Raw genomic sequence first — 27,691 nt, 5'->3', positions numbered from 1 at the left:
AGTAAACACTGAATGAATGAATATATGTTGATTGAGTAAGTCACAGCTCAAAGTGAAGTTGGGTCCTGGGGATTTAAACTTGGGTGTCATCAGAGTATAGGTGGCATTTGAGGCCATAGAACTGAATAAGATGACCTTAGAAGGAAAATAGAGAAACTGGTCTTTTAGATATTTGTACCTTTCAAAGTTGTGCTAAAAGAAGATATATTCTACAATTAATATTAACTTGCTAAGTCTATGGTTTTAAAAGATGACATTGGTTTAAATGTTTTAATTTGCATAGTATGTTGGCTTTAAGCAGTTGTTTACTTGTTATTCTGTTAATCAGTGTCCTTATTTCTTTGACTTAAAATAGTGATTAGCTTTGTTCTTTCAGCTTTGTTCCCCTAAGGAATTAAAAAAACTGTATCAAAATGAAGTGGATATTGATTAGAATAATTATTTCCAAAAACTACACAAAATAGAAATTAGAAAAAAGGTTTTAGTGTTATTATAAAGATGGTGTTCAGAGCGGCTACAATTATGTAAATCAGATAAAGAGTATATTTCTTTTTGAACAATGTCACCACTTCCCTGACTCTAAAATTCACATTTTTATCATGGTTAGAGACAATTAAAAAATTCATGAACGCCCATGATAAGCTATAGAGGGGCCTGTTCATGAGCAGAGTATTTTAGTGAGCAAACCAGCTGTGCAATGTGGCACCTATCCAGGGAAGGATGTTTTGGGAAAAATTTGTGTGTGTGTGTTTTTTTTTTTAAACTGCAGAAAGACTTTTTAGATCAACCACTCTTTTCTTTTCTGAGGTATTAAGTTTCAAAAGATGAATCTGACCACTGGTGGGGTGAAATGGGGTTGAGGAAATATGTGGAACAAAAGGGATATTTACAGGGATACAGGGATAGAACTTTCCTTAGACACTGGTCAGTAGGCACTTGATCCAGTACTTAAGTAGAAAATCTAAGTGATACTTGTTTTTGTTTTTTTCCTTCCTTTCTTTTAGTGAAAATTGTTTGGCTTGATTAGTTCCCAATTTTGTCTTAACAATAATGGCTCCATGGAACTTGTGAGTTTCAGTGTTTTTTAAAAAGAACTTTTCCCATTAAAAGTAGTACATAATTTAAAAATCAGATCTTTGCAAAAAGTAGCCAGGTAGTACAAGTTGTTTCTATAATAGAGTAAAAAAACAGGATTTGGTTTCACGTTACTGAAGGATGTTATAATTAATCAAAGAAAAGGGAAAATGTGAGAAAGTATAGAGCTTACTAAATGTCATTTTTTAAAGGGGGAATTTGAAGTTAGGAAAGAATAGTCTTGCTTAGAAACAAGTCCTAGAAATGGAACTTGAGTAGCTAACATCTGCCTCTCACAAAATCTCCTGCAAGGCTTCTACTTTCCCTTGTAGTCCTTGAGTGAGGGCTCTGACGTTTTCATATTTGTTATGGAAATGCTGTGATAATATAAATGATGTTTTATTTTTGTTTTTCTGTTTTTTTTTTTTTTTGTCAGTTGTGGGGGCTGAACTCTGGGCCTGGGTGCTGTCCCTCAGCTCTTCAGCTCAAGGCTAGCGCCCTACTACTTAAGCCACAGTGCCACTTCTGGCTATTTTTTGCTTATGTGGTGCTGAGGAATCGAACCCAGGGCCTCATGCATGCAAGGCAAGCGCTCTACCACTCTCACACTGTTAAGTGTGAGTCTTATGAAGCCCTGCAGGAAATATGACACATGTGGTAGTAAATCTAAGGTGACAGAGAAGGGTATTGCTTAGGCTCACAGAGTAGAGATGGGCAGATAATCTTTTGATGACTATTGGCTTTAGCTCTGTCAGAGTTAGATTAACCAGTTGTATCACATAGCTTGTGGTTTTATGATTTAGTTTGTGAAACTGAAGAACCTCTGGGAGAAACTCTCTGGCTCATCATTTTTTCTAACTTTTTTCATAATAGGTACTATCGCTTTGATTAATTAAATTATTTAATTTATCTTTGTATAGTCTCTTGTTTCCATCATTAGAATGAAAACTCTTGGGAGAGCTTGGACTGTGTTGGAAAGGGCTCAGTGTGAAGGAATATATATGAAGGTAACAGAAGACCAACTAAGTGGCAGCTGGGGTGGGAGGGGCAGTCTGCCTTGGAGGCCATGTCATGGAATTTGGACAGTGGGACAGATTTGCTTAAAACTCACCTGCATGAAGGATTAAGGAAGCTGGAGTGGACACAGGAAAACAGTTTAGTGTGTGATAATAACATAAACAGAAGAGTATATTGATGACTTGGGCTGCTGTGTTGGCAATGGAAATGGAGAATGAGGTCCCATTGGTGTGTCTTAGTTACTGGATGAGATCTGGAAAGAGGAGAGGGAAGGGTCCAGGGTAACCTCTATCCCAAGTTTAATTATACAACTGAGTAGAAGTCACTAAGGCATATTTTTCCTAGTATATTTGAAAAACATTCTGCACATTTTCATGTTTAGTACACAGGTTTGTTTGTGCATATGTCAAGCTTGTCTAGTCAACTTTTGGTCAGTATCAAAAAGCAAGATACTTGATGAATAGATGTTGTTTTACCTACTTATAGTGTAATAGTTTTGCTTAAGGTTTACAAATTGCACCACCATGCCAAACTTACTGAATGCAGTGGGTCTCTTTAACTTTGTGCCTGGGCTGGCCTTGAATTTACATCTTTCTAGTCTCTATTTTCTGAATAGCTGGGATTACCAGTGTGAGCTATTCTTGGTACTTATGCCTACTGTAGATTTTAGCATATTCAGTATATAATTTTCTTTCCTTAGGTCATGAACTTCTACCTTTTCACCTAAAAGAAGCACATTATATTTTCTCTGGCATATCTGAATTGCCTGTAGCATTACTCTTGTCCTTTGGGTCTGTTATGTAAAGTAAGGGTTATTAAAATGCAAGAACCATACTGCCAGTAAAAGAGAATGTTGCTGGTGATCACTGGGTGGGTAGCAAAGATATGCTGGAGAAAGGAATGTTTCGTACATAGAGGGAGTCAGGATGAGATGGTGTTAGGATGGTGTCAGGTTTTTATTGAACTGTTCAGGTGATGTGTAACTTAAAACTTGTGAGTTCATTTCTGGAATTTTACATTTAATATCTTTAGACTGTAGTAGACTATAAGTAATTGAAACTGTAAAAAGTGAAGGCTTAGATAAGGGAGAAATAATATATTTCAGTGTGTGTGTGTGTGTGTGTGTGTGTGTGTGTGTGTGTGTGTGTGTGTGTGTGTGTGTGTGTGTGTGTGTGTGTGTGTGTGTGTGTGTGTGTGCGTGCGTGCATGCTAGTCCTGGGGCTTGAACTCAGGGCCTGGGTACTATCCCTGAGCTTTTGTGCTCAAAGCTAGCACTCCCCATTTGAGCCATAGTTCCACTCTGACTTTTTGTTGGTTCATTGGAGTCAAGAGTCTCCTGGATTTTCCTTCCGGGATGGCTTCAAAGCTTGATCCTCAGAACTCAGCCTCTTGAGTAGGATTATAGGGTAAGCCACTAATGCCTGGCTTTAATTTAATTGTTGATGATACCTCATTGTATGGATAAATTACATTGTATTTATCCATTTCATCAGTTGGTAGACATTTAAATTTTTCTACTGCTTGGTTATTATGAAGTATTATTAACATTTGTATAAAGCTTTTTAAAAATGTTAATGTTTTTTATTGTAAAAATACTGTACAGAGGGGTTACAGTTACATGAGCAAGGTAGAGTACATTTTCTATCAAGCATTGTTGCCTCCTTTGTTTTTCCCCTATCATCCTTTCCCTTCTACCTCTACAACTACACTCCACACTCCCCCACTGCTCCTAAATTGTAAAGTTAGTTTTTCGACATAGTGTCTTGTAGATGTCTTGTAGATCTCATTGTTACAATGTGTCTTGTAGATCTCATTGTTACAATGGGTCAACCTATATCCCTATTTAAGCATTTTGTTTTTTTCCTTCCCCTCCCCAAATTAGAGAAGTGCATTGTATAAAGCTTTTGTGTGGACATTTGATTCCATTCTCTTGGCTTTATACCTACCAGTGGAATTGCTTGGTCATATAAAAGTACCATTTGCCTGTTTGAGAAATGGCCAAACTGTTTTCCACTGCGGCTGAGCCCTTTTATTTCTCCATTTATCTTCACCAATACTTAAGTTTTTTGGATTATTGTCATCCTTGTGGGTAGAAGTGGTGTCTCATGGTTTTGATTTGCAGTTCTTAGCAGCTTTCATTGTAAGGATCCCAAGAGAGCAGAGATGAACTGCCATTTACATGCATTTTAGGCATTTTTAAAGGCTTTAAGATTCTCCTTTAGCAACTAATAAGTGAAACATTTTATTTTATACTTTGAAGTTCAGTACATTTGAAGTACCTCAAAAATAATTCCAACAAAACCCTCATTTTGTTTTCAAGTTTTCCTTTCCTTTAAAATGTAGTTGTCATCTTTGGACCCTAAACAACATAGCTGAGAATATCTGAATGATTATAGACAAATACAGTTGAATAATCCAAGGTGATGCTATATGTGAGACTTTGTTTACTCAGGGGTAAACAAACCCTAGCTTCCAGCTGTGGGGAAAGCAGTTATGTGTTTGTTTATATATAAGAAAGAATGTGCCAAATGCAGCAGTTGGTGAGCACAAACAAACTGTGTTATTTATTACCAGAGCAGAGAAATTAATCCCAGTCCTGGGAAGGCTGTGAAGAAAGCTAGCTGGTAGAGAAACAGTAGAGTTCTAGGTTGAAGGGTTTATGTGAACAAGTTACAATAGCAGGAAATTACGAGATGTTTTGGAAGAGAAATGGCTCGTGTGGATTTAGTATGTAGTATATTGGGATACTGGGACAAGAGAACTATTGAGAATCTAAGGATAATTTGGTGTGTGACATAATTATCTAAGGATAATTTGCCTGTGATATAAAGAGGTGTGGAATTTTGTCTTGTGAGTGGTAGGATATCTTAGGAAGGTTTTCACCAGTGAACAATTCACGACAAAAATCTATGGTTTTCAAAAGTAAGGTTTAGGGTGCTATTGAAGAACAATTGGACAGATTGGAGGTGTTGGGAGGTTATTGCACTAGCCAGAATGAGAATTGTCTTAAAAATAGGGGTTTATTATCTCACATACCAGTCTTCAGGTTATAGGGTTAGATAAAAAGCAGTTCAACTACATCAGGGTTCTGGGGTGGTACTTCTATGTTTCTCTTGGCTTAATCATACAAGGTGATTGCCTCACCCACTAGCAAAGAGGAAGAAAAAGGGGGTGTTTCCTTGTTTGGCAAGAAAAGTTTCATGAGTCCTTCCTAACTGATCAGGATTGGACCTCATGACCATGTTTTAGCTGCAGGATGGCTAGGCAAGTGTAGAATGACATTTTTCAACGTCATAGTGAGGTTAGATCTGTGTATGAAGAGGAGGTGTGGTTAAGGGTTACTGTTGGCCGGTGACTGGCAGTAACCATCAGTCCAGCTACAGATGGTAATGTCCTCTGGTTCAAGGAAGAGATCAATTCAAGAGACAGATTAAAGGGAGGAAGCTTGAAGATGACTCCCAGTTTTCGTGGTGAATGAAAAGATAATGATGTCATTTACCAAAATGAATTTCCCAATCTGCAACAGATTGTATCCTTACTCTCTTATTGAGTTTTGTACTTGAATCTAAAGCTTAATGGCTTGGATTTTGTAATCCCACTTTCAAGTCACTAAACCCACTGGAAAATGAGGGAGGCAATTGGAGGCAGGACAGAGGTTTTAAAATCCTACTTCAAGGACCTGAGCCATCTTGCTACATTAGAATCACCTAGGAGCTTGGTAAGTCAAAATCTCTGGGAACTTGTATTTTTAGGCTGAGGTTTGAGCATTACTTTTGCTAACTAGCTCTCCAAGTGATCCCAGAGCTACTAGCTAGGCTGGGCATTTTGAGTAGGAAAAGCATGGTCTTTGGATTCAGGAAAATTGATTTTGTGTCCCATCTCATCACTTATTAACCATATGTACTTGGGCAAGGCACTTGACCTCAGCTTAGGTTTATCATCTGTGGAAATGTGTAATAATAAAAATAATAGCTACTTTACAGAGCTTTGATGATACTATATACATGTAATAAAATGCCTGACACTAGTAGGAAGACTTCAGTACCTGTTATTATCATATGTGTCAGCCTATATTAAGTATTGTGCTTATGATTTAGCATAGAAACATAGGTTTCTGTTTTTTGAAAACTTGTTTTTCCAGATAAAATTAAAAAAAATCCCCATATATTAATTATATGGGAGAGGGGAGATTTTACTGTAATGTTTCCACTCATGTGTATAGTGTATTAAATCAGCTTCATTTTCCCTCTTCCCCTCTTCCTAAAACAATTTCAACAGGTTTCTTTGTTCTGATTTCAAATACTGCAATCTACTTTCCATAATAATCCTCATTTACTCTCCTTTGAGCCTTACCACAAGTATCTCCATTTCACAACAGAGCCTGAGAAACAAACTCTATATAACTAAAACAAAAAGAAAATAAGAAGCAGAATGTAGTAAATTGCTCTTTTGCCTGGTATCTATTGTAAGCAATAGCTGATTTCCTTTTGGCCCAGTGAGATAATCTTCTAGGTTTGAGCATATGATCTTTCATTTTCTTAACTGCATTTTTGGCTATATCTGTGCTGTGTAATCTGTATAAATTTATACCTTAAAACCTTAAACTCTAAATACAATTTCTGTGCAGTATGTTAGTTATTATTTAATAGGTCTTAAAAAAAAAAGACCTCTGAGCTCATATAAAATCTTAAACTAGACATGGTTCTTACTCTTAAAGCAACCTGAAAAAAAAAAACCCAGACAATATCAATGCACACTAAGTGTGCATTAAGGATCATTTTGTTATTCTCAAAGTTTATGTCATGTAGTTGCCTGATTAATAATTAGGATGTTACTTTGGATGGTCATTTTGTGTGGTAAATATCCACTTGCTGAGAATGAATGCTTAGCTTTTCTGCTGAATTTGTTATGATTCTTTGGACAGAACCATCGTGTAGTGGTTATTTGAAGACTGACAGCATCCTGTCTGAGCTCCCATTTCCTACATTTAAAGCTAGCTGCCTGACTCTTGGAAATTAGTCACCTTTCCATTCCTTGCTTTCTTCATTGGAGGTTGTTTTATGCTCTCCTCATAGTATTGTGGTTAGGATTAAATAAATTAACATACAGTGTTTAAGGAGTGCTTATATGTAGAGAATCTCTGAAGGTCTCTCTCTCTCTCTCTTTCTCTCATTCTTTCTTGCTCTGAAATTATCATTGTCATTGTTTTTAAAACATAAGTATATGTTCTTAATCTTTATTTTACATGTAAGAAGACTGAGGCTTGAGTGATACAAGTTTTTTTTTTAAATGCTTCTATTATGCCTTTAATATGTTGTCTTAAAAAGCCCTGAAAATAGTTAGCTTTGGTGACTTGTATGGTATTAAGTAACATTGGTTTTTCATTTATAAAAAAATTAGTTTCACTACGGCAAGATAATTTATAGATTAACTCTTTGTTTTTTAGATTAACTCTTTTTGAACTTTGAGAAGGTATTACTATTTTTTAAAAACTATTAGTGTCCCTTAATTTAAAATATTACATCAGGCTAGGTATGGTGTTTTGTGCATATAATACCAGCTACTTAGAAGGCAGAGAATTGAAAGAGCTCAATTCTAGGCCAGTTCAGGCCAGAAAGTTACTGAGAACCCATCTTAACATACAAGCCAGTTAGAGTGGTTCATAGCTATATATCCAGGTATATGAGAGGCAGAGCTAGAGGACTGTAATCTGAGATAGCTCTTGGAAAGAGTGCGAGATCCTGTCTGAAAAGTATCATAAGGTTTTTATCCACCTAGCAAGTGGTAAGCTCTGAGTTCAAACCCAGTTGCATCTGTATTTTTCAAAAACTCAGAACTCAGGGCCCTGTGTTCTTGTTTGGCTGTTTTTTTTTCAAGGGTGGTATGTTACCACTTGAAGCAAACCTGTAGTTCCTAAACAAATAGTATAAGCAAGGCACTAGAGGCCCACTCCTGTAATCCTAACAAGGAGGCTGAGATCTGAGGATCACTGAAGTGAGCCCAGGTAGAAAAGTTTGCTAGACTCCATTTTCAGAATAACTGGCAAAAAGCAGGGCTGGAGGTATCTTAAATGGTAGAATGCCAGCTGTCAGCAAAAAGCAGAGTGAGAGTATAAAGTGCTGAGTTCAGAACAAAACGAAAGAAAAACATATACTGTATAATGAAATAGCAATTTAATAGCAATTAATGGCCCAATTGTAACTTACCTTGGCTTAAATATTAATATTTTTATATTATCCTATAAACTTATGTCATAATTGTAATAGTGGCTTAGCAGCTCTGTGTTGCTTTTGAACTTTAATTTTTATTTGATATATCTGCATAGTTATGTAAATATTTGGAAGTGGAGCTGTTTCTCAAGTGGCAGAGTGAAAACCTTGAGCAGCAAAGCTCAAGGTCAGCACATAGTCCCTGAGTTCAAGTCCCAGGACTGGTCTTAAATATTAAAAAAAAAAAATTCTTAAAAAGTTGAAAAAATATATTGTAGAAGGATGAAGAAGTGTTAAACTGTAGTTTAACCTGTAGTTAGACCCCAAAGCCAATTTTCTGTTAGGAATTCTTCTTTACCTACTCTTTGCTCCATGAGGATATAGATTAACATACCATACTCTCCTAATACAAAAAAAAAATGTATTATGATAATCTTTAGAAAGCAAAAAAGCAGTAAGTTGCTTTCTCCTCCCCTATGTTATTTTTATGGTTTTAGGTAGAAAGTATTATGTACCACAGGCTTTGTTTGAAATTTGCAATTAGAATCTGTAGCAATTTTGTTTTGAATAGCTCTAATGATGCTGTTGGCTGGGTTTTCCTTCTCTGTAACCTTTGACCTGTCTTAAATTTCTAGTGGTAAAGTGCAGTTTGTTGCAGTAATTCGTTCTTTCATTTGGTTCAAGGAAGTTGCTGAATTTTCTTCTGAGTAAGAGAAGTTACCCTAATTTTACATTTAATATGTATTCCTATTTTTTCCATTAATTACATGTATGTAGCAAAATTATACAACCTTTGAATTTCATTATCTGACTCTAATGTGATTTTATTCAGAACTTTCTCATAAAAGTAATTTTTCTTTTTTAATGTTAATTAAAAAGTTTTAAAAATTTATTTTGTAAAGGTGATATGCAGAGAGGTTACAGTTCCTTAGGTTAGGCGCAGGGTCAGCTCTTCCCTCATTTTTTCCCATTCTTTTCCCTCCCACCTCCGCTTCCAAGTTGTATAGTTTATTTCCAACATAGTATCTAATGAGTATAACTGTTGAATTAGTTCACCCTTTGTCTCACTATTTTTTGTGCTTTCCCTTTATCCTCCCCCAAACAGATAAACTTACATACAAGACAAAAAAAATTACAATAACTAAAATAAAAACTCTCTTGTTTCCAGTTCTTGTAGCTCATTTTGATAAACATCATTTTATATGATCATATGCACATAGCTATTGAGCCTTTGTGATCCTCTCCTGAGAATATCCTTCTTTGGTCTCACTGCCCAAAGAAACATTGATTGCATAGTTTTCCTCATTTGCAGTAATTAGAAATCTACAGAGAGTGCTTGCTTTGGCAGCATATATACTAAAATTGGAATGATACTGAGAAGATTAGCATGGCCCCTGCTCAAGAATGACACTCACATTTGTGAAGCATTTCATATTTTTAATGGACAAGGGTCTCATATCTAAAATATACTTACAACTCAAAAAATTAAATCCCCCAACAACAAATCCTCAAAGAAACAACTGCCCAATTAATAAGTGGACTAAAGACTTAAAGATAAACTTCTCTGAAGAGGAAATAAGAATGGCCAATAGACACATGAAGAAATGCTCAACTTCTCTAGCCATAAAAGAAATGCAAATCAAAACAACATTGAGAGTCTACCTCACCCCACTTAGAATGGCTATAATCAAGAAATCTAATAACAACAGATGCTGGGGGGGGGGTGATGTTGCCAAAAAGGAACCCTACTGCATTGTTGGTGGGAGTGTAAACTTGTTCAACCACTTTGGAAAGCAGTATGGAGGTTCCTCAAAAGACTACATAGAGCTCCTCTATGACCCAGAAACCCCACTTTTGGGCATTTACCTCAACGATCACAAAGAAGGCCATACTAAAGCTACCAGTACAACTATGTTTATTGCAACATTATTCACCATAGCTAAGATATGGAACCAACCCAGATGGCCCTCAGTAGATGAATGGATCAAGAAAATGTGATATGTATATATATGATATAATATATGTAGTATACTCCATCAGAAAGAATGATACCATCCCATTTGTTAGGAAATGAAAAGACTTGGAAAAAATTATATTAAGTGAAATAAGCCAGGCCCAAAGAAACATAGGCCCCATGGTTATTTGCAATAACTAGTATATGTCTAGGACAAGCAGAAAAGGTCAAAACCTATGTACATAGGATCATATAGGATGATGCTAAGCAAAATGAACCCCAAGATAGGGACACAAGAGGTTGTATCTTTCTTGCTGTTGTTTTAATGTATGTAAAATGTGCTATGTGATTTTTTTTTTTTGTTTCTTTTGTTGTTCTTTCTCCTTGGTAGAACTCCTGTCTTCAATGTATTTGAGTCTGGTGTCCTGCATCTTGTTTATATATTTTTCTAATTGGGGAGGGGAAGGGAAATAACAAGAAGCTGAAATAAGGATACAGGTTGACCCATTGTAACAATGAGATGTACAAGACACTATGTTGAAAATGAACTTTACAGCTTGGGGGGCAGGGAGGGAGGAGTTGGGAAGTTGGGAAGGGATGGTAGGGGAAAAACAGAGGAGGGGTTAACAATGTTCCATAGGAAATGTACTCATTACCTTACTCATGTAACTGTAACCCCTTTGTACAGTGTCCTCACAAAAAATATTTATTAAAAGAAAGAATGCAAAAAAAAAAATCTACAGGTAAACTCTATGGATGGTAAAAGACAAAAAAATTACACTTGGACATGATAAATTATACAGTCTCTACATTTTTCTTTTTTTTTTTTTTTTTTTTTGGTCCGGTCGTGGGGCCTGAACTCTGGGCCTGGGCGCTGTCCCTCAGCTCTTCAGCTCAAGGCTAGCGCTCTACAACTTGAGCCACAGCGCCACGTCCGGCTTTTTTCTTTTTTGCTTATGTGGTGCTGAGGAATCGAACCCAAGGCCTCGAGCATGCAAGGCAATCGCTCTACCACTGAGCCACCTTCCCAGCCCCTACATTTTTCTTTTTAAAATAATTCTTCCAGAATTTGGCTCTCACCAATTTATTTTTCCTTTCCATTTTTTTTCTTTCAGTAAGTTATTTACCTATCACATGAGGATGAAGTGCTGAGGGCAGTGTTGGAATGGCCAGGGAGAGAAAGAGGGCTGAGCAGATGGAGCGAGCCCTGGTATTCTGAACCAGCTGCTGGACTCTGTGGACCTGATGTTCTGACCATGCCCATTCATGTTTTCTTTGCAAGATATGCTATCAGAATTATAAATTCTTTGCTTTGCAGTTTAGTTAAGGATATTCCTAAGGAATTGATGTTGGCTTTTAAGCACCTGCTCTTTATAGTACTTTATCTTTTTTTGGGGAAAGGTTCTTTAGTTACTTTTCTAGGTTCCCAGGCTTAGATTCTGGCAACAAAAAGACCAGTTGGTGTGGCAAGTAAGATGACTGTTATTTTTAGGGCTTAGTGTCTGTAAGAATCTTTTTTTTCTTTTTGCATTTTTGTAGCATTACCATGGTGATGAAAAGCTTTGTAACTTTCTATGCATTTGAAGACTTTACTCACTAAGAACATTGGAAAAAAAAAAAGTACAGTATAAGGATTGAATGATTTTTCTAATCTTAGATATTTTACCCCTAATTTATTTTTCTCTGTTACTCATTAAATAAATTACTCATAAAATATGGGATTGAAGACAGTTTCTTCTTGTTGAAGATGCTGCTTGCCCTGCTCTGAAAAGGAGAACAAAACTAAAACAAAACTTCTGCAGCCCTTTTATATTTAAAACACTGTGGCACTTAATATTGCCGGTGAGCAGATTTAAAAATTACTCTTCTTTAATATAGCCTTTTTGGGCCATAATATGTCTCTGGTTTTCAAAAGTTGTAGATCCTGTGGTATTTTATATAGTAACCCACCATAGCTGTTGTTTGCACAAGGTTTTCTGTGAAGTACCATTTTGCTAGCGTTGAGGTCAATGGAGAAATGAAAACTATGCAGGATTTGCTTAGGGAAATTGGCAGTTAGGAATAGGCTGCAAGGCAATTTCTGAGTCCTTCTTAATCTGTTTAATTAAAAAAACTTTTTTTTGAGACAGGAGATTTCTACATAGTCCACACTTTTGCCTTAGTCTCCTGACTGCTGGGATTACAGACATGTGACTGGCTAACCAAATCTTTAATACCAAAATATTTTAATCTTGTATATATTATTTATTTTTGAGCTCTATGCCCTAACAGTTCGTATTAGGAGAGGGAATTACATGAGGTCATAGAAAGTTAAAACTTGCAAGGGACTTAGGGACCAATTCTGATATTTTACAGAGGAACAAATGGAGGTTTGTTCATTCATTAGTTTATTTACCCATTCATTTAATAAATATTTAATTCTTACTGTTCTTGATGCTTGAGGGGGATGGCTGTCTCTGCCTTTAATGACTATACAGTTGATAGTTAATACAGTGATTAAATTAAACAGTATGCCAGAACTTGATCAAAGGGGAGCACAAGTGTGGGTTTGCAATTTGACAATAGGGTAAGTACCATGAGATGATGACATTTAAGAGGTATGAAAGAGGTACCCTGTGGCTGTCTAGATCAAGACTATGTTAGAGGGAAGGAATTACTAATTCAAAGTCTAATAGGTAGGCCTATCTAGCTTACTAAATGGAATAGTAAGACCCAGGTGACTTTTGGAGGAAGTACAATGGAGTAGTAATAGGTGGTAAGCATTAATTAGGATTTGGAAAGTTCAGCCCCCCCCCGCCCCCCGTTATGACATGAAACCAGATTTCTAGAATACGTGTGGTGCAGAAAACACTAAGGAATTTCTTGTAAAGTGCAAATGTCTTTAACATGTATTTTCATCCAAATAGGAACATTTTGCCAAAATCTCAGTCTCAGAATTAATCAAAGGATATATCTCTTGGAAGTTGGATAAAGATAACCTCTTAAGTTTCTTTCTACTTTAACATAGAGTCTTTAATTTGTGATCTATTATTTTTCTTCCATTTCTACTTTTTCAGCCCTTTTGAGACTTTTCATGAGCTTGCCTTTAGTTGTACTCCAGCCATACAGGTGAACTTTCCTTTCATGCTGCTCATGTTCATCTTTCTCATGACTGAACTTGAAGACTTGACTGTACTTGAAGACAGGCATTGATGAGCAGTAGGACGTGACTCTCTTTTCCCTGTGTTCAACCATTAGATCTTTTGACAATCATATTCTTATTTAATCCTAGGCAATAAATTAGAAAATGTGTTTTTTTCTGAGACTGAAGTTTTCTATGAATGACAGCTTGATTTAAAAATAGGCAGAAAGATGATTTGTTAGGAAATGGAAAGACCTGGAAAAATTATATTAAGTGAAGTAAGCCAAGCCCAAAGAAACATAGGTCCCATGGTTTCCCTTATTTGCAATATCTAGTATATTATCTGAGTCAAGCAGAAAAGGTCAGATAAGGTGATGTTAGGAAAATGAACCCTAAGATATGTATTTTAAATGTTCTTTTTTTCTTTCATGCATTTGTTTCTAACGCAATTATAAGATTATTTCTTTGTTGCTTTGTATGTCCCTCCCCCACAGTATAACCCCTGCTTTCACTGTAGTTGATGTCGGTATAATTTGTGGAGGGGAAGGGGAAAAACAAGTCGTTTAAATAAGGATACAGGTGGACCTGTTGCAACAATGAGAAGTACAAGTTGTCATGTCAAAAACGAACTTTACAACTTGGGGGCGGGGTGGAGGATGGGAAGGGATGGGAAGGGTAAACAAAGGAGGAGGCTACAATGCTTGATAAGAAATGTACTCACTATCTTGCCCATGTAATTGTAACCCCTCTGTACAGTATTTTCACAATAAAAAAAAGGAAAAAAAATAAAAATAGGCAGAGATAAAAAAAGACACTTGAATCAATTCTGAATAAATACCATTTATTTATTCATTTATTCTAGCGTTAATTAAACATGATATACAGGGAACCATGGGAGTGTATCAGGACACTGTTTTGGAAAAGATAACTATCAAGTAGGTTTTAAAGGAGTATTTATTTAGAAGTAATTGGGTGGGAGTTCTCTAAACTGTCATTTTGATAGGTTCCATTTGCAGGTGAGAGGATAAAAGGATTGCGTCATGAATCTTTACAGTCCTCTTTAGGATAAATTCTGTTGGAAGGACAAAGCAGTATGAAAACTGCTGTTGGAGCCTTTGAAATAGGACTTATAGGCTCTCAATTGCAGTAATGAAGCAGAATAATCACTGAATAATTTTGCCATCTTTTATGGCTTCAACAGGGTGTTATACATTATAAAGAAGCAAATTAAAAAATCAAAATGGCATCTTGGGGTTTGATTAGTTTTATGTAATCTGCTAGGTTTTTAGTAATGCAGAGTCAGAAAAAGAGAATACTGTTAAATAACAAGATGTTTGGCTATGTTTAGAGTGACATTAAAGATGAAAATCACATTTTACAATAGTCAGTTTCCAGTTATTTTTTTCATAAATATTTTCTTTTTGTTTATTGTGTATTTGGAAGTCTGTAGTGATTATTTATTTGAATTTGGCTGAAATTAAAGAAAATTCTAAATGGAACATTCTTAACTAAAATTACTTTGGGATGAATGAGGGTTCTTAAAACTTAGCTTAACACTCAGCTGCATGTATTTATTTAGAGCCATTTACTTTGTTCATTTATTATACTATAACAAAGTTTATCCGTTTGAAAGACTAGGTCTTAAATAGAAATCTGTTAAATAATGAAGTAAATTATGAAAGACAAATGAAGCGTGTTTGATATCTTTTAAATATGATTGACTTTTAGACTTGAACATCTATTTAAGCTTATTTTTACAGAAATAATAATTATAGGGCTAAGACCTGCTAGACAAGCACAAAGCCCTGGGTACAATCCCTAGTAGTGCCAAAAAGAAAAAAGAAAAAAGGTAATTTTATAGTTCTAGTAGCTCTGCCATTCTAAGTATGTGATTTAATTAGTATAGGTTTTGGTGTTTCTATTAATGGACAGTAATTGTTCATGATAGGTACTAACTTAATTCCAGGAAAATAGTCTGTAAAGTATGCTCTCCATTCTTTTACAAAATTTCCCAGTAAACCTTTACTGGGTTAATTCTGACACAAAAAGAGATGGCTGTATCCTGCTTACTCTTGGTTTTACCAAAACTACATTGTTGGTGATTGAAAAACTTGATCATTAAAAACTTTTTTCTTGGGCTGGGAATGTGGCTTAGTGGTAGAGTGCTTGCCTAGCTGCATGAAGCCCTGGGTTTGATTCCTTGGTACCACATAAATAGAAAAAGCCAGAAGTGGCTCAAGTAATAGAGTGTGCTAGCCTTGATCAAAAGAAGCTCAGGGTATATATACCACATTTTCTTGATCCATTCATCTACTGAGGGGCACCTGGGTTGGTTCCAGATCTTAGCTATGGTAAATAATGCTGCAATACACATAGTTGTGCTGGTAGCTTTAGTGTGGTCTTGTTTGTGAACATTTGGGTAAATTCCCAAAAGTGGGATTGCTGGGTCATAGGGGAGCTCTATGTGGAGTCTTTTGAGGAACCTCCATACTACTTTCCAAAGTGGTTGAACAAGTTTATACTCCCACCAGCAATGCAGTAAGGTTCCCTTCTGTCCACATCCCCTCCAGCATCTGTTGTTGTTAGAGTTCTTGATTTTTGCCGTTCTAACTGGGGTGAGGTGGTATCTCAATGTTGTTTTGATTTGCATTTCTTTTATGGCTAGGGAGGTTGAGCATTTCTTCATTGGCCATCCTTCTTTCTTCTTCAGAGAAGTTTCTTTTTAAGTCTTTAGCCCACTTATTTATTGGGCAGTTGTTTCTTTGAGGATTTGTTGTTGGGGGATTTAATTTTTTGAGTTCCAAGTATATTTTAGATATGAGACCCTTGTCTGTTGTTTGGCTAGTGAAGATCTTCTCCCAATCCGTGGGCTTTCTATTGATCTTGCTAGCTATGTCCTTTGCCATGCAGAAGCTCTGCAACTTCATGCAATCCCATTTGTCCAACCTGTCTTTGATTTGTTTTGTTTCTGGGTCTCTATTAAGAAAATTTCGGCCTGTGCCAAGGAGACCTAGGGTTTCTCCTATTTCATCCTGTAATGTTTTCAGAGTGTCTGCTTTGACTTCGAGGTCTTTGATCCATTTGGAGTTGATTCTGGTGCAGGGTGATATATAAGGATCTAGCTAAGGATACAGGTGGACCTATTGTAACAATGAGAAGTACAAGTTGTCATGTGGAAAATGAACTTTACAACTTGCGGGTTTGGGGGGGGAGTGGGGGGAGGGTTGGGTGGGTGGGGAGGGAGGATGGGAAGGGATGGGAAGGGTAAACAAAGGAGGAGGCTACAATGCTTGATAAGAAATGTACTCACTATCTTGCCCATGTAATTGTAACCTCTCTGTATAGTATTTTCACAATGAAAAAAAAAAAAAAAAAAAAGAAGCTCAGGGTGTTCAGGCCCCTAGTTCAAGCCCTAAGACTGGCAAAAAAAACCAAGCAAGCAAAGATCCACTTTATTCTCAGTTTTGTCATTGGAAGTTCGCAGCTGCCAAAATGTGCTGATTGTGGATGCAGTGTGGCTTTTTAAAAAAAATATGTATTTTTATTGTAAAGATACTGTACAGAGGGGTTAAAGATACATAAGTAAGGTAATAAGTAAATTTCCTATTGAGCATTGTTACCCCCTTCTTTGTTTTTCCACTACCATCCCTTTTCTACCCATAACAACCCATCCTCCCTGTGTGTGCGTCCCCCACCCTCCTAAGTTGTAAAGTGTGGCTTTTGATGGCATCTTATGGATGGTTACCTGTCAAAGAATGTTGAGAAATGAGGTCCTAAAGAGCAAGCCAGTCCAGCCATGGGCACAGGCCCTGCCAGAAAAGTAGGAGCTCAAGTGGTGGCAACTGAGTTGTCTACTAGGAGTTTCTACTACTTGGATGCACATTTTTGTCTGTGTCACTTGCTCTTGGATCCAGAGTGAAGACCTTAAATAAAGATCTGAAGCATCTGCATGACAACAAACAGTGCACACTGAATTTTAAGTCAAGGTTAGGAATTTAACATTGAAGCTAGGTATGGTGGAATGAGCCAGTAGTCCCATCTTAGGACATATAGGAGCAGAAGATTATGTGTTTTTAAGACCAGCCAGGATTACATGACAGAATACAGTTTGAGAATTGCAGGTGGACCCTTCATTTTGGAAACATTAAAGAAAGTTATGTTGGTTAGCAGCAAGATTGAAGCTTATACATTACAAGGTAGCTGTCTGTCTGTCTGGATGGATTGAAAATTATAAACATGTCATTGAGTTTTACTTAAATAAATTTCTATAAACCAAAAAAATAAAACCCCAACAACATAGGTCAGACTATGACCTATGACCCAAATCTTCCTTGTTTTTGTAAAGTTTGATTGGAACACAGTATTCTGATTCAATTTTGTATTGCTATGGCTGCTTTGATGCTCCAGAAGTAGTGTTGAGTAGCTGCCATAGAGATTATGCTATCTTCAAGGCTTAAACTATTTATCATTTGGCTCTTTATAAAGATATATTCTATATTTAAATCTTTTGTAGTAGATTTGGTGGAGATCTTTAAGCTTAGTATTTTGTAAGTTTAACTTCTGCTTATTCTGTTTCATTCTAATAATACATTAGACACAAAATCATTTTCAGTGTTTAGTTTTCAGCTTTCTAATCTGCAAGTAAAAATAATACTCCGTTGTGGTGTTAGTATAAGGAGTAAATGAGGAAAGTAAATAAATGTTTAGATTACTGTCTAGCACCCAGTATTTTTTCTACCCAGGGTACTGGTGTTTGAACTGAGGGCCTGGTGCTTTGCTAGCCCTATCCCTAGGCCTCAGGAAGAGTTTAAGCAAGAAGTTATAATCAGAGAAAGTCTTGTATCCGGGTGATTTCATTTTAAACTTGATTCTGACTGTCCATAGAGCTAGCTATAGGTACCTAGTTGACCTGGGTATTAATATAACACTTGTGATAATTATTTCCCTTTATCTCTTCTTTTCCTCCCTTTGCCCCTCTCCCTCTTTCCTTTCCTCTTCTATCTTCATACATTCCTTTTCTGTTTCCTTTTAATGCATAAACATTTACACATATCCACATACACACAGACTAAATTTGAATAACCCACTCCTAAAGAGAATATATAGGAACTTGAGACATGGAAAATTCTTCTATTTTTAGTTTCCAATACGTAGGAAGCAGAGGAATTATAAAATCTTATAACCTTCCCATCCTCCTTATTTTTGTGTAATAGTATTTATTGGCAGCTATCTGAGTAATACACGTAAAAATCTATTGCAACCATAGTGAATGTTAGAGCCAGGCTGTTAATTTAGTTGACAGGTATTGTTAGAAGATCTGTTTGAAACTTGGAATTTAACCTTTCAAATTGCTGCAAACCCCAAACTGATATGAGAAAATAAAAAAGAATCTTAAAATATTTCTCTTTTTACTAGTATTTATTATTATTTTGTGGTAGTTTTTAGTCTTGTATCATAGAAATGATACAGAAAAAAAGGTAAAATTCTAGACTGAGAGTTACAGTATTGGAAGATCCTTAGATAACAGAGTTAACACTTTTCTAAAGGTTTTAGGTCACCTCATTGAAATCTTGTTATTCATTCTATATTTAATTCTATTTGAATCCACTAGAATTCTTAGTTGTTTGTTGTGTCTGCTATTACCTACATACATTACATTTAAAATCTGTATACTATTGAAGGTAAAGATTTTTTTCCTATTTCCTCATTTATTTTACAATAACCTGAGATTTTTGTCAGAGATAGATATCAAGTCCACTTTTTCTCTTAAGAGACTTGACAATACTAAGTGATTTTGTTAGAACTACAGTTTGAGTCATGGTAAAATTAGAAGCATAAATGTTGGATTTATGTTATTTTGTATATTTATTGTAATAAGACAACAAGGCTTAAAAAGTAATTTTGGAGCCAGGCATTTGGTGGCTCACTCCTGTAATCTTAGCTACTCAAGAGGCTGAGATCTGAGGATCATGGTTTGAAGCCAGGCCAGTCGGGAAAGCCTAGGAAACTAATCTCCAATTAACCACCAAAAAAGAAAAAAAAGCCAGAAGTGGAGCTGTGTGTCAACCGGGTAGAGCGCTAACTTTGTGCAGAAAAGTTCAGGAATAGTGCTCAGGCCCTGAGTTCAAGCCCTAGGATTGATACAAACAAATAAATTTTGTCCAGATGCTAGTGGCTCAGGCTAATAATCCTAGCTACTTAGGATACTGAAATCTAAGGATGGAGGTTTGAAACAAGCTCTGAGTTTATTGTCTCTAGTAAAAAAGCAAAAAGCCAGAAGGAGAGCTGAGGCCCAAATGGTAGAGTACCAGCATGAAGCAAAAAAGCTAAGGACAGTGGCCAGGGCTAGTACTAGCACCAAAAAAAAGTTCTTTTGTACCTGGAATAGGTAGTTAAAAGTCATGGAAGAAAGACTTTTAGTTTTTAAAACTTTTTTCTGAGGGCTTGAGTTTTATTTTTGCCAGGGTATGGATAGAGTTGAGTAAGAGGAGAGTTGTAAAGCTGGGAATGTGGTTTAGTGGTAGAGGAGAGTTCTAAGACTTGGTAAAAAGAAAGTAGTATTAGAATCCCATTTACTTGTCGATGAGAAATCAATAAGAAACTGATTTAGGGGGAGAGGAGAAAAAGAGATCCTTGGAATAATGAATCTTGTTCTTTCCTTGGCTCAGCTTTTGAATAATGGTAGCTAGCCGAGACCAGTGAGGATCTTCTGCCCCTTGACAGCTGAGCAGGTCATCAAAGAGAATGGTCTTCAGTTATTTATGAGTCTCACAGAAGATTTTGGATATTTAACTTGCACTTATGAGTCTGTCTCTATTGTTTGCCAGTAATCCTTGTTAGCATTTCCATTTCTTTTATGTCAGGTCCACATCAGAATTTCACAACTGCTTTAATATTGTCTTGTTTCCCATATCATTTAGAAATTTCTATTCTTTGATGTGTTAGATAGAATCCAGAAGTTAATAATGTTCCATCCTCTTGGGTTTTGTTTCCTGTAGTAAATCAGTATTTTAACCTTATTTTCATATTATTTCTTAATTTTCAAAATTATTTGTAGGACCAAGCATAGTGGCTCACATCTTTCATTTCAGCTACTCAGGGGGATCACAGTTCAAGGCCAGCCTAGACAGAAAGTTGGTGACACCCCAAGTCAACCACTAAGCCAAGTGTGATGATGTACCTATAATCCTAGCCACCAGGAGGTATAAGTGAAAAAATTGTGGACTCAGATTAGCCTAGACAAAATGTTAGCAAGACCCAATCCAAAAAATAAAGCATCTAGGACTGAGGATAGACAGACCTTAGGTGTCAGAGTACCTGCTTACTGAATGTGAGGTCCTGATTTAAAAAACCAAAACCAAAACCAAAACCAAATAAAGGCAGAACAACTCATACTCTCACACCTGAGTACCATTAGAAAAGAAAAGAAGAAGAAAAAGAAAATCATGGTTAGTTCAAAAAGTTCCTGGTCTTCTTGAGACTAAAGGAGACATGAACTACAATGAGTAAAACAAATGGGGTAGATTTTTCTAGTAAACTGTAAGAATTTTAGATCAACCCCTCTGTAGAGGATTTTTGCAATAAAAAAAACATAAAAATGACTCATCTCACAAAAGGATAATTGTAGATCAAAATGTTTTATTTAAGCAATTTATGCTTTTCTTACTATTACTTTGAAGTTTACGTTAGGATTTTTGTTACAGATATTCTTTTTGTAGTCCTACCAGTTGACATGTATAGCTTATCTTTGATGAAGAGTGTGAATAATCCTGTGGTGAATTGTTTCCTTACAGACAAAGACAGTTGGTTTGTTAGATGCCGATGTGTATGGCCCTTCAATTCCAAAGATGATGAATCTGAAAGGAAACCCAGAATTATCTCAAAGTAAGTAAAGGATAGACCAATATTAACATAATAATTGTTCTTTTATTTAGTACTTGTTAGCATTGTGCCAGATCCCTTGTGTCCTTTATATGCCATATATAGAAATTCAGAAATCACATTCAAGCTTCAGCTCTGTCACTTCTGACTGACTGGTTTGGAGAAAACTGTTAAACTTCTTTGTGCTTTCCCTCTCTACTTATAAAATAGGGTTACAGTTGCTTTGAAGATTAATAAAACATTTAGCAGAGTTCCTGTCAAAGTGATACAAATTGTTAGATATAGTTGTCTATATACGTTTACTGTGTGGATGTATAGTAATCTTTATGCCTCTTTGCAGATGTATATGTATAGGTGTGGAGTGTGTGTTCACCAGGTCCTGGGGCTTGAATTCAGGGACTGGGTACTGTCCCTGAGCTTTCTTGGCTCAAGGATAATGCTCTACCACTTAAGACATAACTCCACCTCTGGCTTTTTGCTGGTTAATTGGTGTCTCATGGACTTTCTTGTTTGGACTGGTTTTGAACTGTGATCTTCAGATCTGAGCCTTTTGAGTGGCTAAGATTACAGGCATGAGCCACTGGCACCCTACTATACATTTAAAAAAAAAAAAGAAGTAAAAATATTGTGTCATCAGTGGCTGATATTTTGAATAAATATTTAATATTTCTTATCCTTACCACATTTCATTTAAAGCTATCAACTATGAACCTTTCAGTCTAAGGGTAGTCTATAATAAAAAAAAGGAATGGAAACAATTGGAAATATTTCTTGAAAAATAGTTTTATGTGAAATTAGTTTTATGAAATTGATTTCTACTTACAATAAAAATATAAAATGGAATATTTTTGCTTCTTAATATGATTTTAATTTTCCATAGATCTAAGACAAAAATTTTGTAAGTTTTGATTGGATTATCTGTGCATGTATTGTTTTTATTATTTTAAAATTTTATTAGACATTGTGTGCTATTTTGGGCAAAATTGTTGGAGTCACTTTTAAAAAAATTAATTTTTTTTATTGGTTGTGGGGTTGAAATCAGGGCTGGCTGTGGTCCTGAGCTCTTTTACTCAAGGCTAGCACTTTACCATTTTGAGCCACAGTTTCACTTCGGTTTTGAGAGGTTCATTGGAGATGAGAGTTTCATGGACTTTCCTGCCAGAGCTGGCTTTGAATCTTGATTCTCAGATCTCGGCTTCCTGAGTAGCTGGGATTGCAGATGTTAACCACCAGCACCCACCTTAGATTCGCTTATAAGGTTTAGGTTTAAATATTCCTTCCTTCCTTCCTTCCTTCCTTCCTTCCTTCCTTCCTTCCTTCCTTCCTTCCTTCCTTCCTTCCTTCCTTCCTTCCTTCCTTCCTTCCTTCCTTCTCTTTCTTTCTCTCTTTCTCTCTTTCCTTTTTTTGTGTCAATCATGGGGCTTGAACTCTGGGCCTGATCACTGTCCTTCAGCTCTTCAGCTCAAGGCTAGCACTCTACCGCTTTACCCACAGCGCCATTTCCAGTTTTCTGGTGGTTTATTAGAGATAAGAGTTTCACAACCTTTCCTGCCTGAGCTAGCTTTGAACAGCGATCCTCAGCTCGCAGCCTCCTGTGTAGCTAGGATTACAGGTGCGAGCCACTGGTGCCCGGCTGAATATTTCTTTTTAAGAGACAAAAAGATCTCTATAGCATTTTGAAGAAAATTTGAACATTTAGTGGTGTTAAAATTAACCCTAGAAGTTTTATATTGTAAGCAATCATTTCCATGATGTTTTTCTTGTTTTATAAAAACAATGCAACAGTGAGACTCACAAAATAATATGCTGGAAATTAACTTTACATCTTGGGGTGGGGAGTAAGCTGAGGGGAGGGGAGGGAAAGTGGGAGAAAAAATGATGTTTGACAAGAAATGTACTCACTATCTTATGTATGTAACTGTAATCCCTCTGTACATCACTGTGATAATAAAATTAAATAAAAATACCCCCAAACTTAGAAAACTGTTCTTGTTTCTTGATTCTTGTTCCTTTAGTGCAACACAAAATTAGTTTGCAAATATGTGACAGGAGCCAAGATGCCAAACTTTCACAGAGAAGGAGTAATTAATGAATCTGTGTATTTTAAATGATACAGTCATTATGGCAGACACTCTGTTACATTTGTACAGTGAAAATTGGTTCATGCAGCACACCAGCAAAGGCAAAATAGAGCATTTGGTGTCAGTCTTTCTTCCATAGTCTATTCAATCTATGCCAACATAAATAGTTGAAGTGAACTTTAACTTCTTCTTATTTACTGGTGCTATAATCTTAAATTTGATACTTGCAAATTGGCTGCTATTACGTATACTTTCTGGAAAAGATAAGATATGGAAACCTTGAAACAGCTTAAAATAAAACAAAACTTACTTTGTGTTGACAGGCTGAAGTTCCTCAGGAAATAGAGTGATGTAGGTATTCACTTAAAAGAAAATAGGTTCGTAAAAACCTGACATAATAATTTTTTGAGTCTTAGAAAATTCTGCTACCATTACACTAATAGGCATCATTTTGACATTTCTATATGTTATCATGATAATTTGCCCTATTAGTCTCTCTATTATAGAAAACACAAAGCAACATAAAATTGCCTAATTAACAATAAGGGAAATGAAAAACTTGTTTTCAACAGCTGAGTAGTGAGTAGACCAGTGAACTCCACCCCAGCTTTATAGACATTCCTCTTCCAGGACTAAGCTGGACAACTTGGGAGGGAATGAGACTTCAATATCACCTCATTCTCTTCTTTTTTTAAAAATAGATGTATGACAAGGGAGTTTTCCTGCTAATTCACTTGACAACTCTATGATAGGGTTGACAGACTATACATTTCTCCACATTCTTTTTGTTTCCTTTTTCTTTTTGAGGGATTTGTAGAAAAACTGTACATTGTACAGTTATAACATTTTAGCCTTGATTACTAAGACAAATTTTTATTTGGTTTTAGAAAGTGAATTCTAACATTTATTAGTTTTTGGGTTTTTATGCTGAGGATGTTTCTGTTAGCTTAAAATGACAATAGTGTTTCTTCGGTCTAGCCAGTATGTAGGAAATGTATCATATCAAAACAAGTTGACATTGTATTCACTACAAATGACTGGTTATTTTGGTAAACCTAATAGAATTTAGAGTAAAGTTTATATATAGTTGGAGAAACTAGCATGTAAGCCTGAATATTTCCTTACTTTTTAAAAGAATAAATGCCAGTTATTTTTCTCCATTTAGAATTTCCAAGTAGCATAACATTCAAAATTAATATTACAGTATACTCAAAGTATAGCCCTAGAAATGACTGACTAGAAGGTTTTCAATTGAAATGGCAAATAAGCATTAAATGGGTAGATGTACTTAGGAATGTGTTGCTGCATTTCACCACTGTAATAATCTTTATGTGACTAGCTTGAGGGTTTTTACAAAGTGCTCTAAAATGACTCTTACTGGTAGCAATCTCTGTTTCTTTTATAGTGCTGTGATAATAAATCACTTTCAAGGTACTTGTGAATTTATTACTGCTTAGTGTTTTACTAAAGAGTGTCTTTTAATATACTGGGTTAATAAAGTAAAAACACTTTAAAACCTGCAGAGAGAGGTTACTAAAATGGAAATGTTAAGTGATTTTATTGAGGATGATAGTGCTTAGTAATGGCTAATTGTGAATTGGATCCATGTGATTTTGAACTCCTGGACCAGTTTACTGCTTTATCTGCCTTAACATATTAAACTTGTTTCCAGTTTAGGGATGAATGTGTACATGGGTCATGAGAATTTGTGGAAAAACAACTTAGGTGAGTGGCCTTTTATAATAATACTCAGGTAAAATCTGAGGAAAGGACTGAGATTTTAACAGGGACTTAAGTGAATAGGAAATTGTAATCTTAGGGAAGAGATTTTAGCAGTGTTTTATGATATATACTCACATTCTGATCCATTGGTGTAGCTCCTAGAGCTTCTGACTTTCGATTTGCTTCTTTTGGGTCATTGTCTTGAGGATGCTTGGGTTTTTATGCTAAAGTTCCCCTGATTTTCTTTGAGGAAGTTTCTGGAAATATTCCATAATCATAATGTTACAGAAATGACTTTCCTTGCTGTTCTGGATTCTGTGTTTATTATTTGTTGTACCTAGAATATTAAAAGATAGGTGATATCCTGAACATAATCAAGGATTAAAAGAATCTTAGGAAGTTGTTTAGCTTAGGCTTTCAGTATGTTTAGCTTCAAAATATCTCAAAGATGAGCTATATTCTTTGAAAAATTCTCATTCTGGTTTATCAAAAAAAAAAGTCTACATCGCCCTATAGTTGGTTTACAGTTTCTTATATAGTTCTTTTTAAGTTAAAACAATTTTTTTCTGTACTTTAGAAGATTGCATGGGGGTTACAATTTAACATCATTGTCTAAATGTTCCTGTTCAAAGTATCCTGTTCCATCATATATATCTGCCTAATATGGTATATTGCTTTTGTTTGATTGTTTATTTGTTTCTGTAGTTCGTTTTGAACTCAAGGCCCCACTTGCTAGGCAGTCCATATGCCACTTGAGCTATGTACTTCCTCTAGCTTTTGATATTCTTGAGTAGCAACCCATGACTTTCTGAATTTTTATTACTGTACTACAAACTGAGGTCTATAGCAAGTGAAGCCAGTGAAAGAGTGCTTGCTTAATCACAGAAAACAGAAAACCTCATATTTTGGTAGTTACTGCCTGTTTAGTGGTTAACTTTGTTGTGCTTTTATAGATTATCACAAATACGTTTTATCAGTGGTACCTGTATAAATACCAATTAAGCATACATCTCTCTATATTTTTGATTAGCAGCTGTCACCAGAAAAGATTATTGTTCTCCCATCCCTCTTTTCACCTTTTACATTTAATCTGAAGGCTGTCTTGACATGTGTAAATTAGTAGTTGTGATGGTTAATCTTCATTTTCAGCTTGATTGAATCAAGAGATGCTTAGACGATTTGTAAATCACACTTCTATGTATATCTATTATGGCACTGTCAGAGATAATTAGATCCTCAGGGTTCAGATCTTATGAATGGATGAATAATTCTAGCCTTGATGGATTCATAATCTGATTGTATTTTTGAACAATGATGTCATTTAGGAGGCGTGGCCTCCTTGGTGGAAGTAGGGTACTGAGTTCATGGGAACTAGCTCTTTTTCTTGGTCTCTTTTCCATCACTACTTCTATCTGCAGGGAAGTGAAGAAGTTCCTCTGCCATATGCTTCTGTCACCATGATGTTCTGACCAAGCACATGGAACCAAGGAACTATGGTCTGAGCCCTGTGAAACTGTGAGCCAAAATAAGTCCTTTCTTCTTTATTCTTTCAGACATTTTGTTTGTAGCTGTACAAAAATAACTAATAAAATAATCATTTGCAGTGTGTACTATGTGTTAAAACTATTTGTTTTCACAGCTTTCTTATCTAGTCTAGTCCCAGATTAAAAAACAAAGCATCTTTTCTTCTTTTTTTTTAAAGAAAATTTACTAATTTCTTTTTTTAGTTTTTAATATGTTTTTATTGTAAAAATACTGTACAGAGGCATTACAGTTACTTGAGTATGGTAATGAGTACATTTCCTATCTAACATTGTTACCTCCTCCTTTGTTTTTCCCCTACCATCCCTTCCCTCCCCACCTCCTCCCTCCCTGGCCCCCCTCCCCCAAGCTGTAAATTTCATTTTCAACATAGTGTCTTGTATCTCATTATTACCATTGCAATCTATATCCTTATTTCAGCATTTTGTTATTTCCCTTCCTCTCCCCAAATTTGAAAAATGTATATACAAGATGCAGGGCACTGGCATCAAATACAGTAAAAAATGGGTTATACCATGGGGGGAGAACATACAAAAGATTGAAAATCATATAAAACATTATAAATACATTAAAAACAATAGAAAGAAAGAAAAAAACCACTTGTGTCCCTATGTTGGGTTCATTTCGCTAAACATCATCTTACATGGTCCTATGTACATAGCTTTTGACTTTTTTTGCTTGTCCTAGACATGTACTAGGTATTGCAAATAAAGGAAATCATGGGACCTGTGTTTCTTTGGGCCTGGCTTACTCTACTTTTTTTTTTTTTTTTTTTTTGGGTCCGGTCCTGGGGCTTGAACTCTGGGCCTGGGCTCTATCCCAAGGCTAGCGCTCTACCATTTGAGCCACAGCGCCACTTCCGGCTTTTTTCTTTTTGCTTATGTGGTGCTGAGGAATCGAACCCTGGGCCTCAGGCATGCAAGGCAAGTGCTCTACCACTGAGCCACCTTCCCTGCCCATGGCTTATTCTACTTAATATAATTTTTTCCAAGTCTTTTCATTTCCTAACAAATGGGTGGTGTCATTCTTTCTGATGGAGACATAGAATTCCATTATATATATACATACGTATACATATATACCACATTTT

At 35.9% G+C, this 27,691-nt stretch overlaps 1 protein-coding gene and 1 non-coding gene across 4 annotated transcripts in view; both read left to right on the top strand.

Annotated features, from left to right (window-relative positions):
* The window catches only part of Nubpl (nucleotide binding protein like), a 215,838-nt gene that overhangs the window by 22,094 nt on the left and 166,053 nt on the right, over positions 1 to 27,691 (top strand). For all 3 annotated transcript variants that reach the window (XM_042677408.1, XM_042677407.1, XM_042677409.1), the window contains one exon: positions 21,169 to 21,259. In XM_042677408.1, the coding sequence (XP_042533342.1) occupies positions 21,169 to 21,259 (91 nt within the window). The remainder of the gene's footprint in view (positions 1 to 21,168; positions 21,260 to 27,691) is intronic.
* LOC122106142 lies at positions 9,633 to 9,739 on the top strand. Its single transcript, XR_006147128.1, has one exon. It is a non-coding gene; the product is annotated as a U6 spliceosomal RNA (small nuclear RNA).

Source organism: Dipodomys spectabilis, unplaced genomic scaffold, assembly GCF_019054845.1.
Source record: "Dipodomys spectabilis isolate Male_0828 unplaced genomic scaffold, ASM1905484v1 ptg000038l, whole genome shotgun sequence".
Classification (NCBI taxonomy): domain Eukaryota; kingdom Metazoa; phylum Chordata; class Mammalia; order Rodentia; family Heteromyidae; genus Dipodomys; species Dipodomys spectabilis.
Note: the sequence above shows the minus strand (reverse complement) of the source record. Positions and strands in the feature narration are given on the sequence as shown.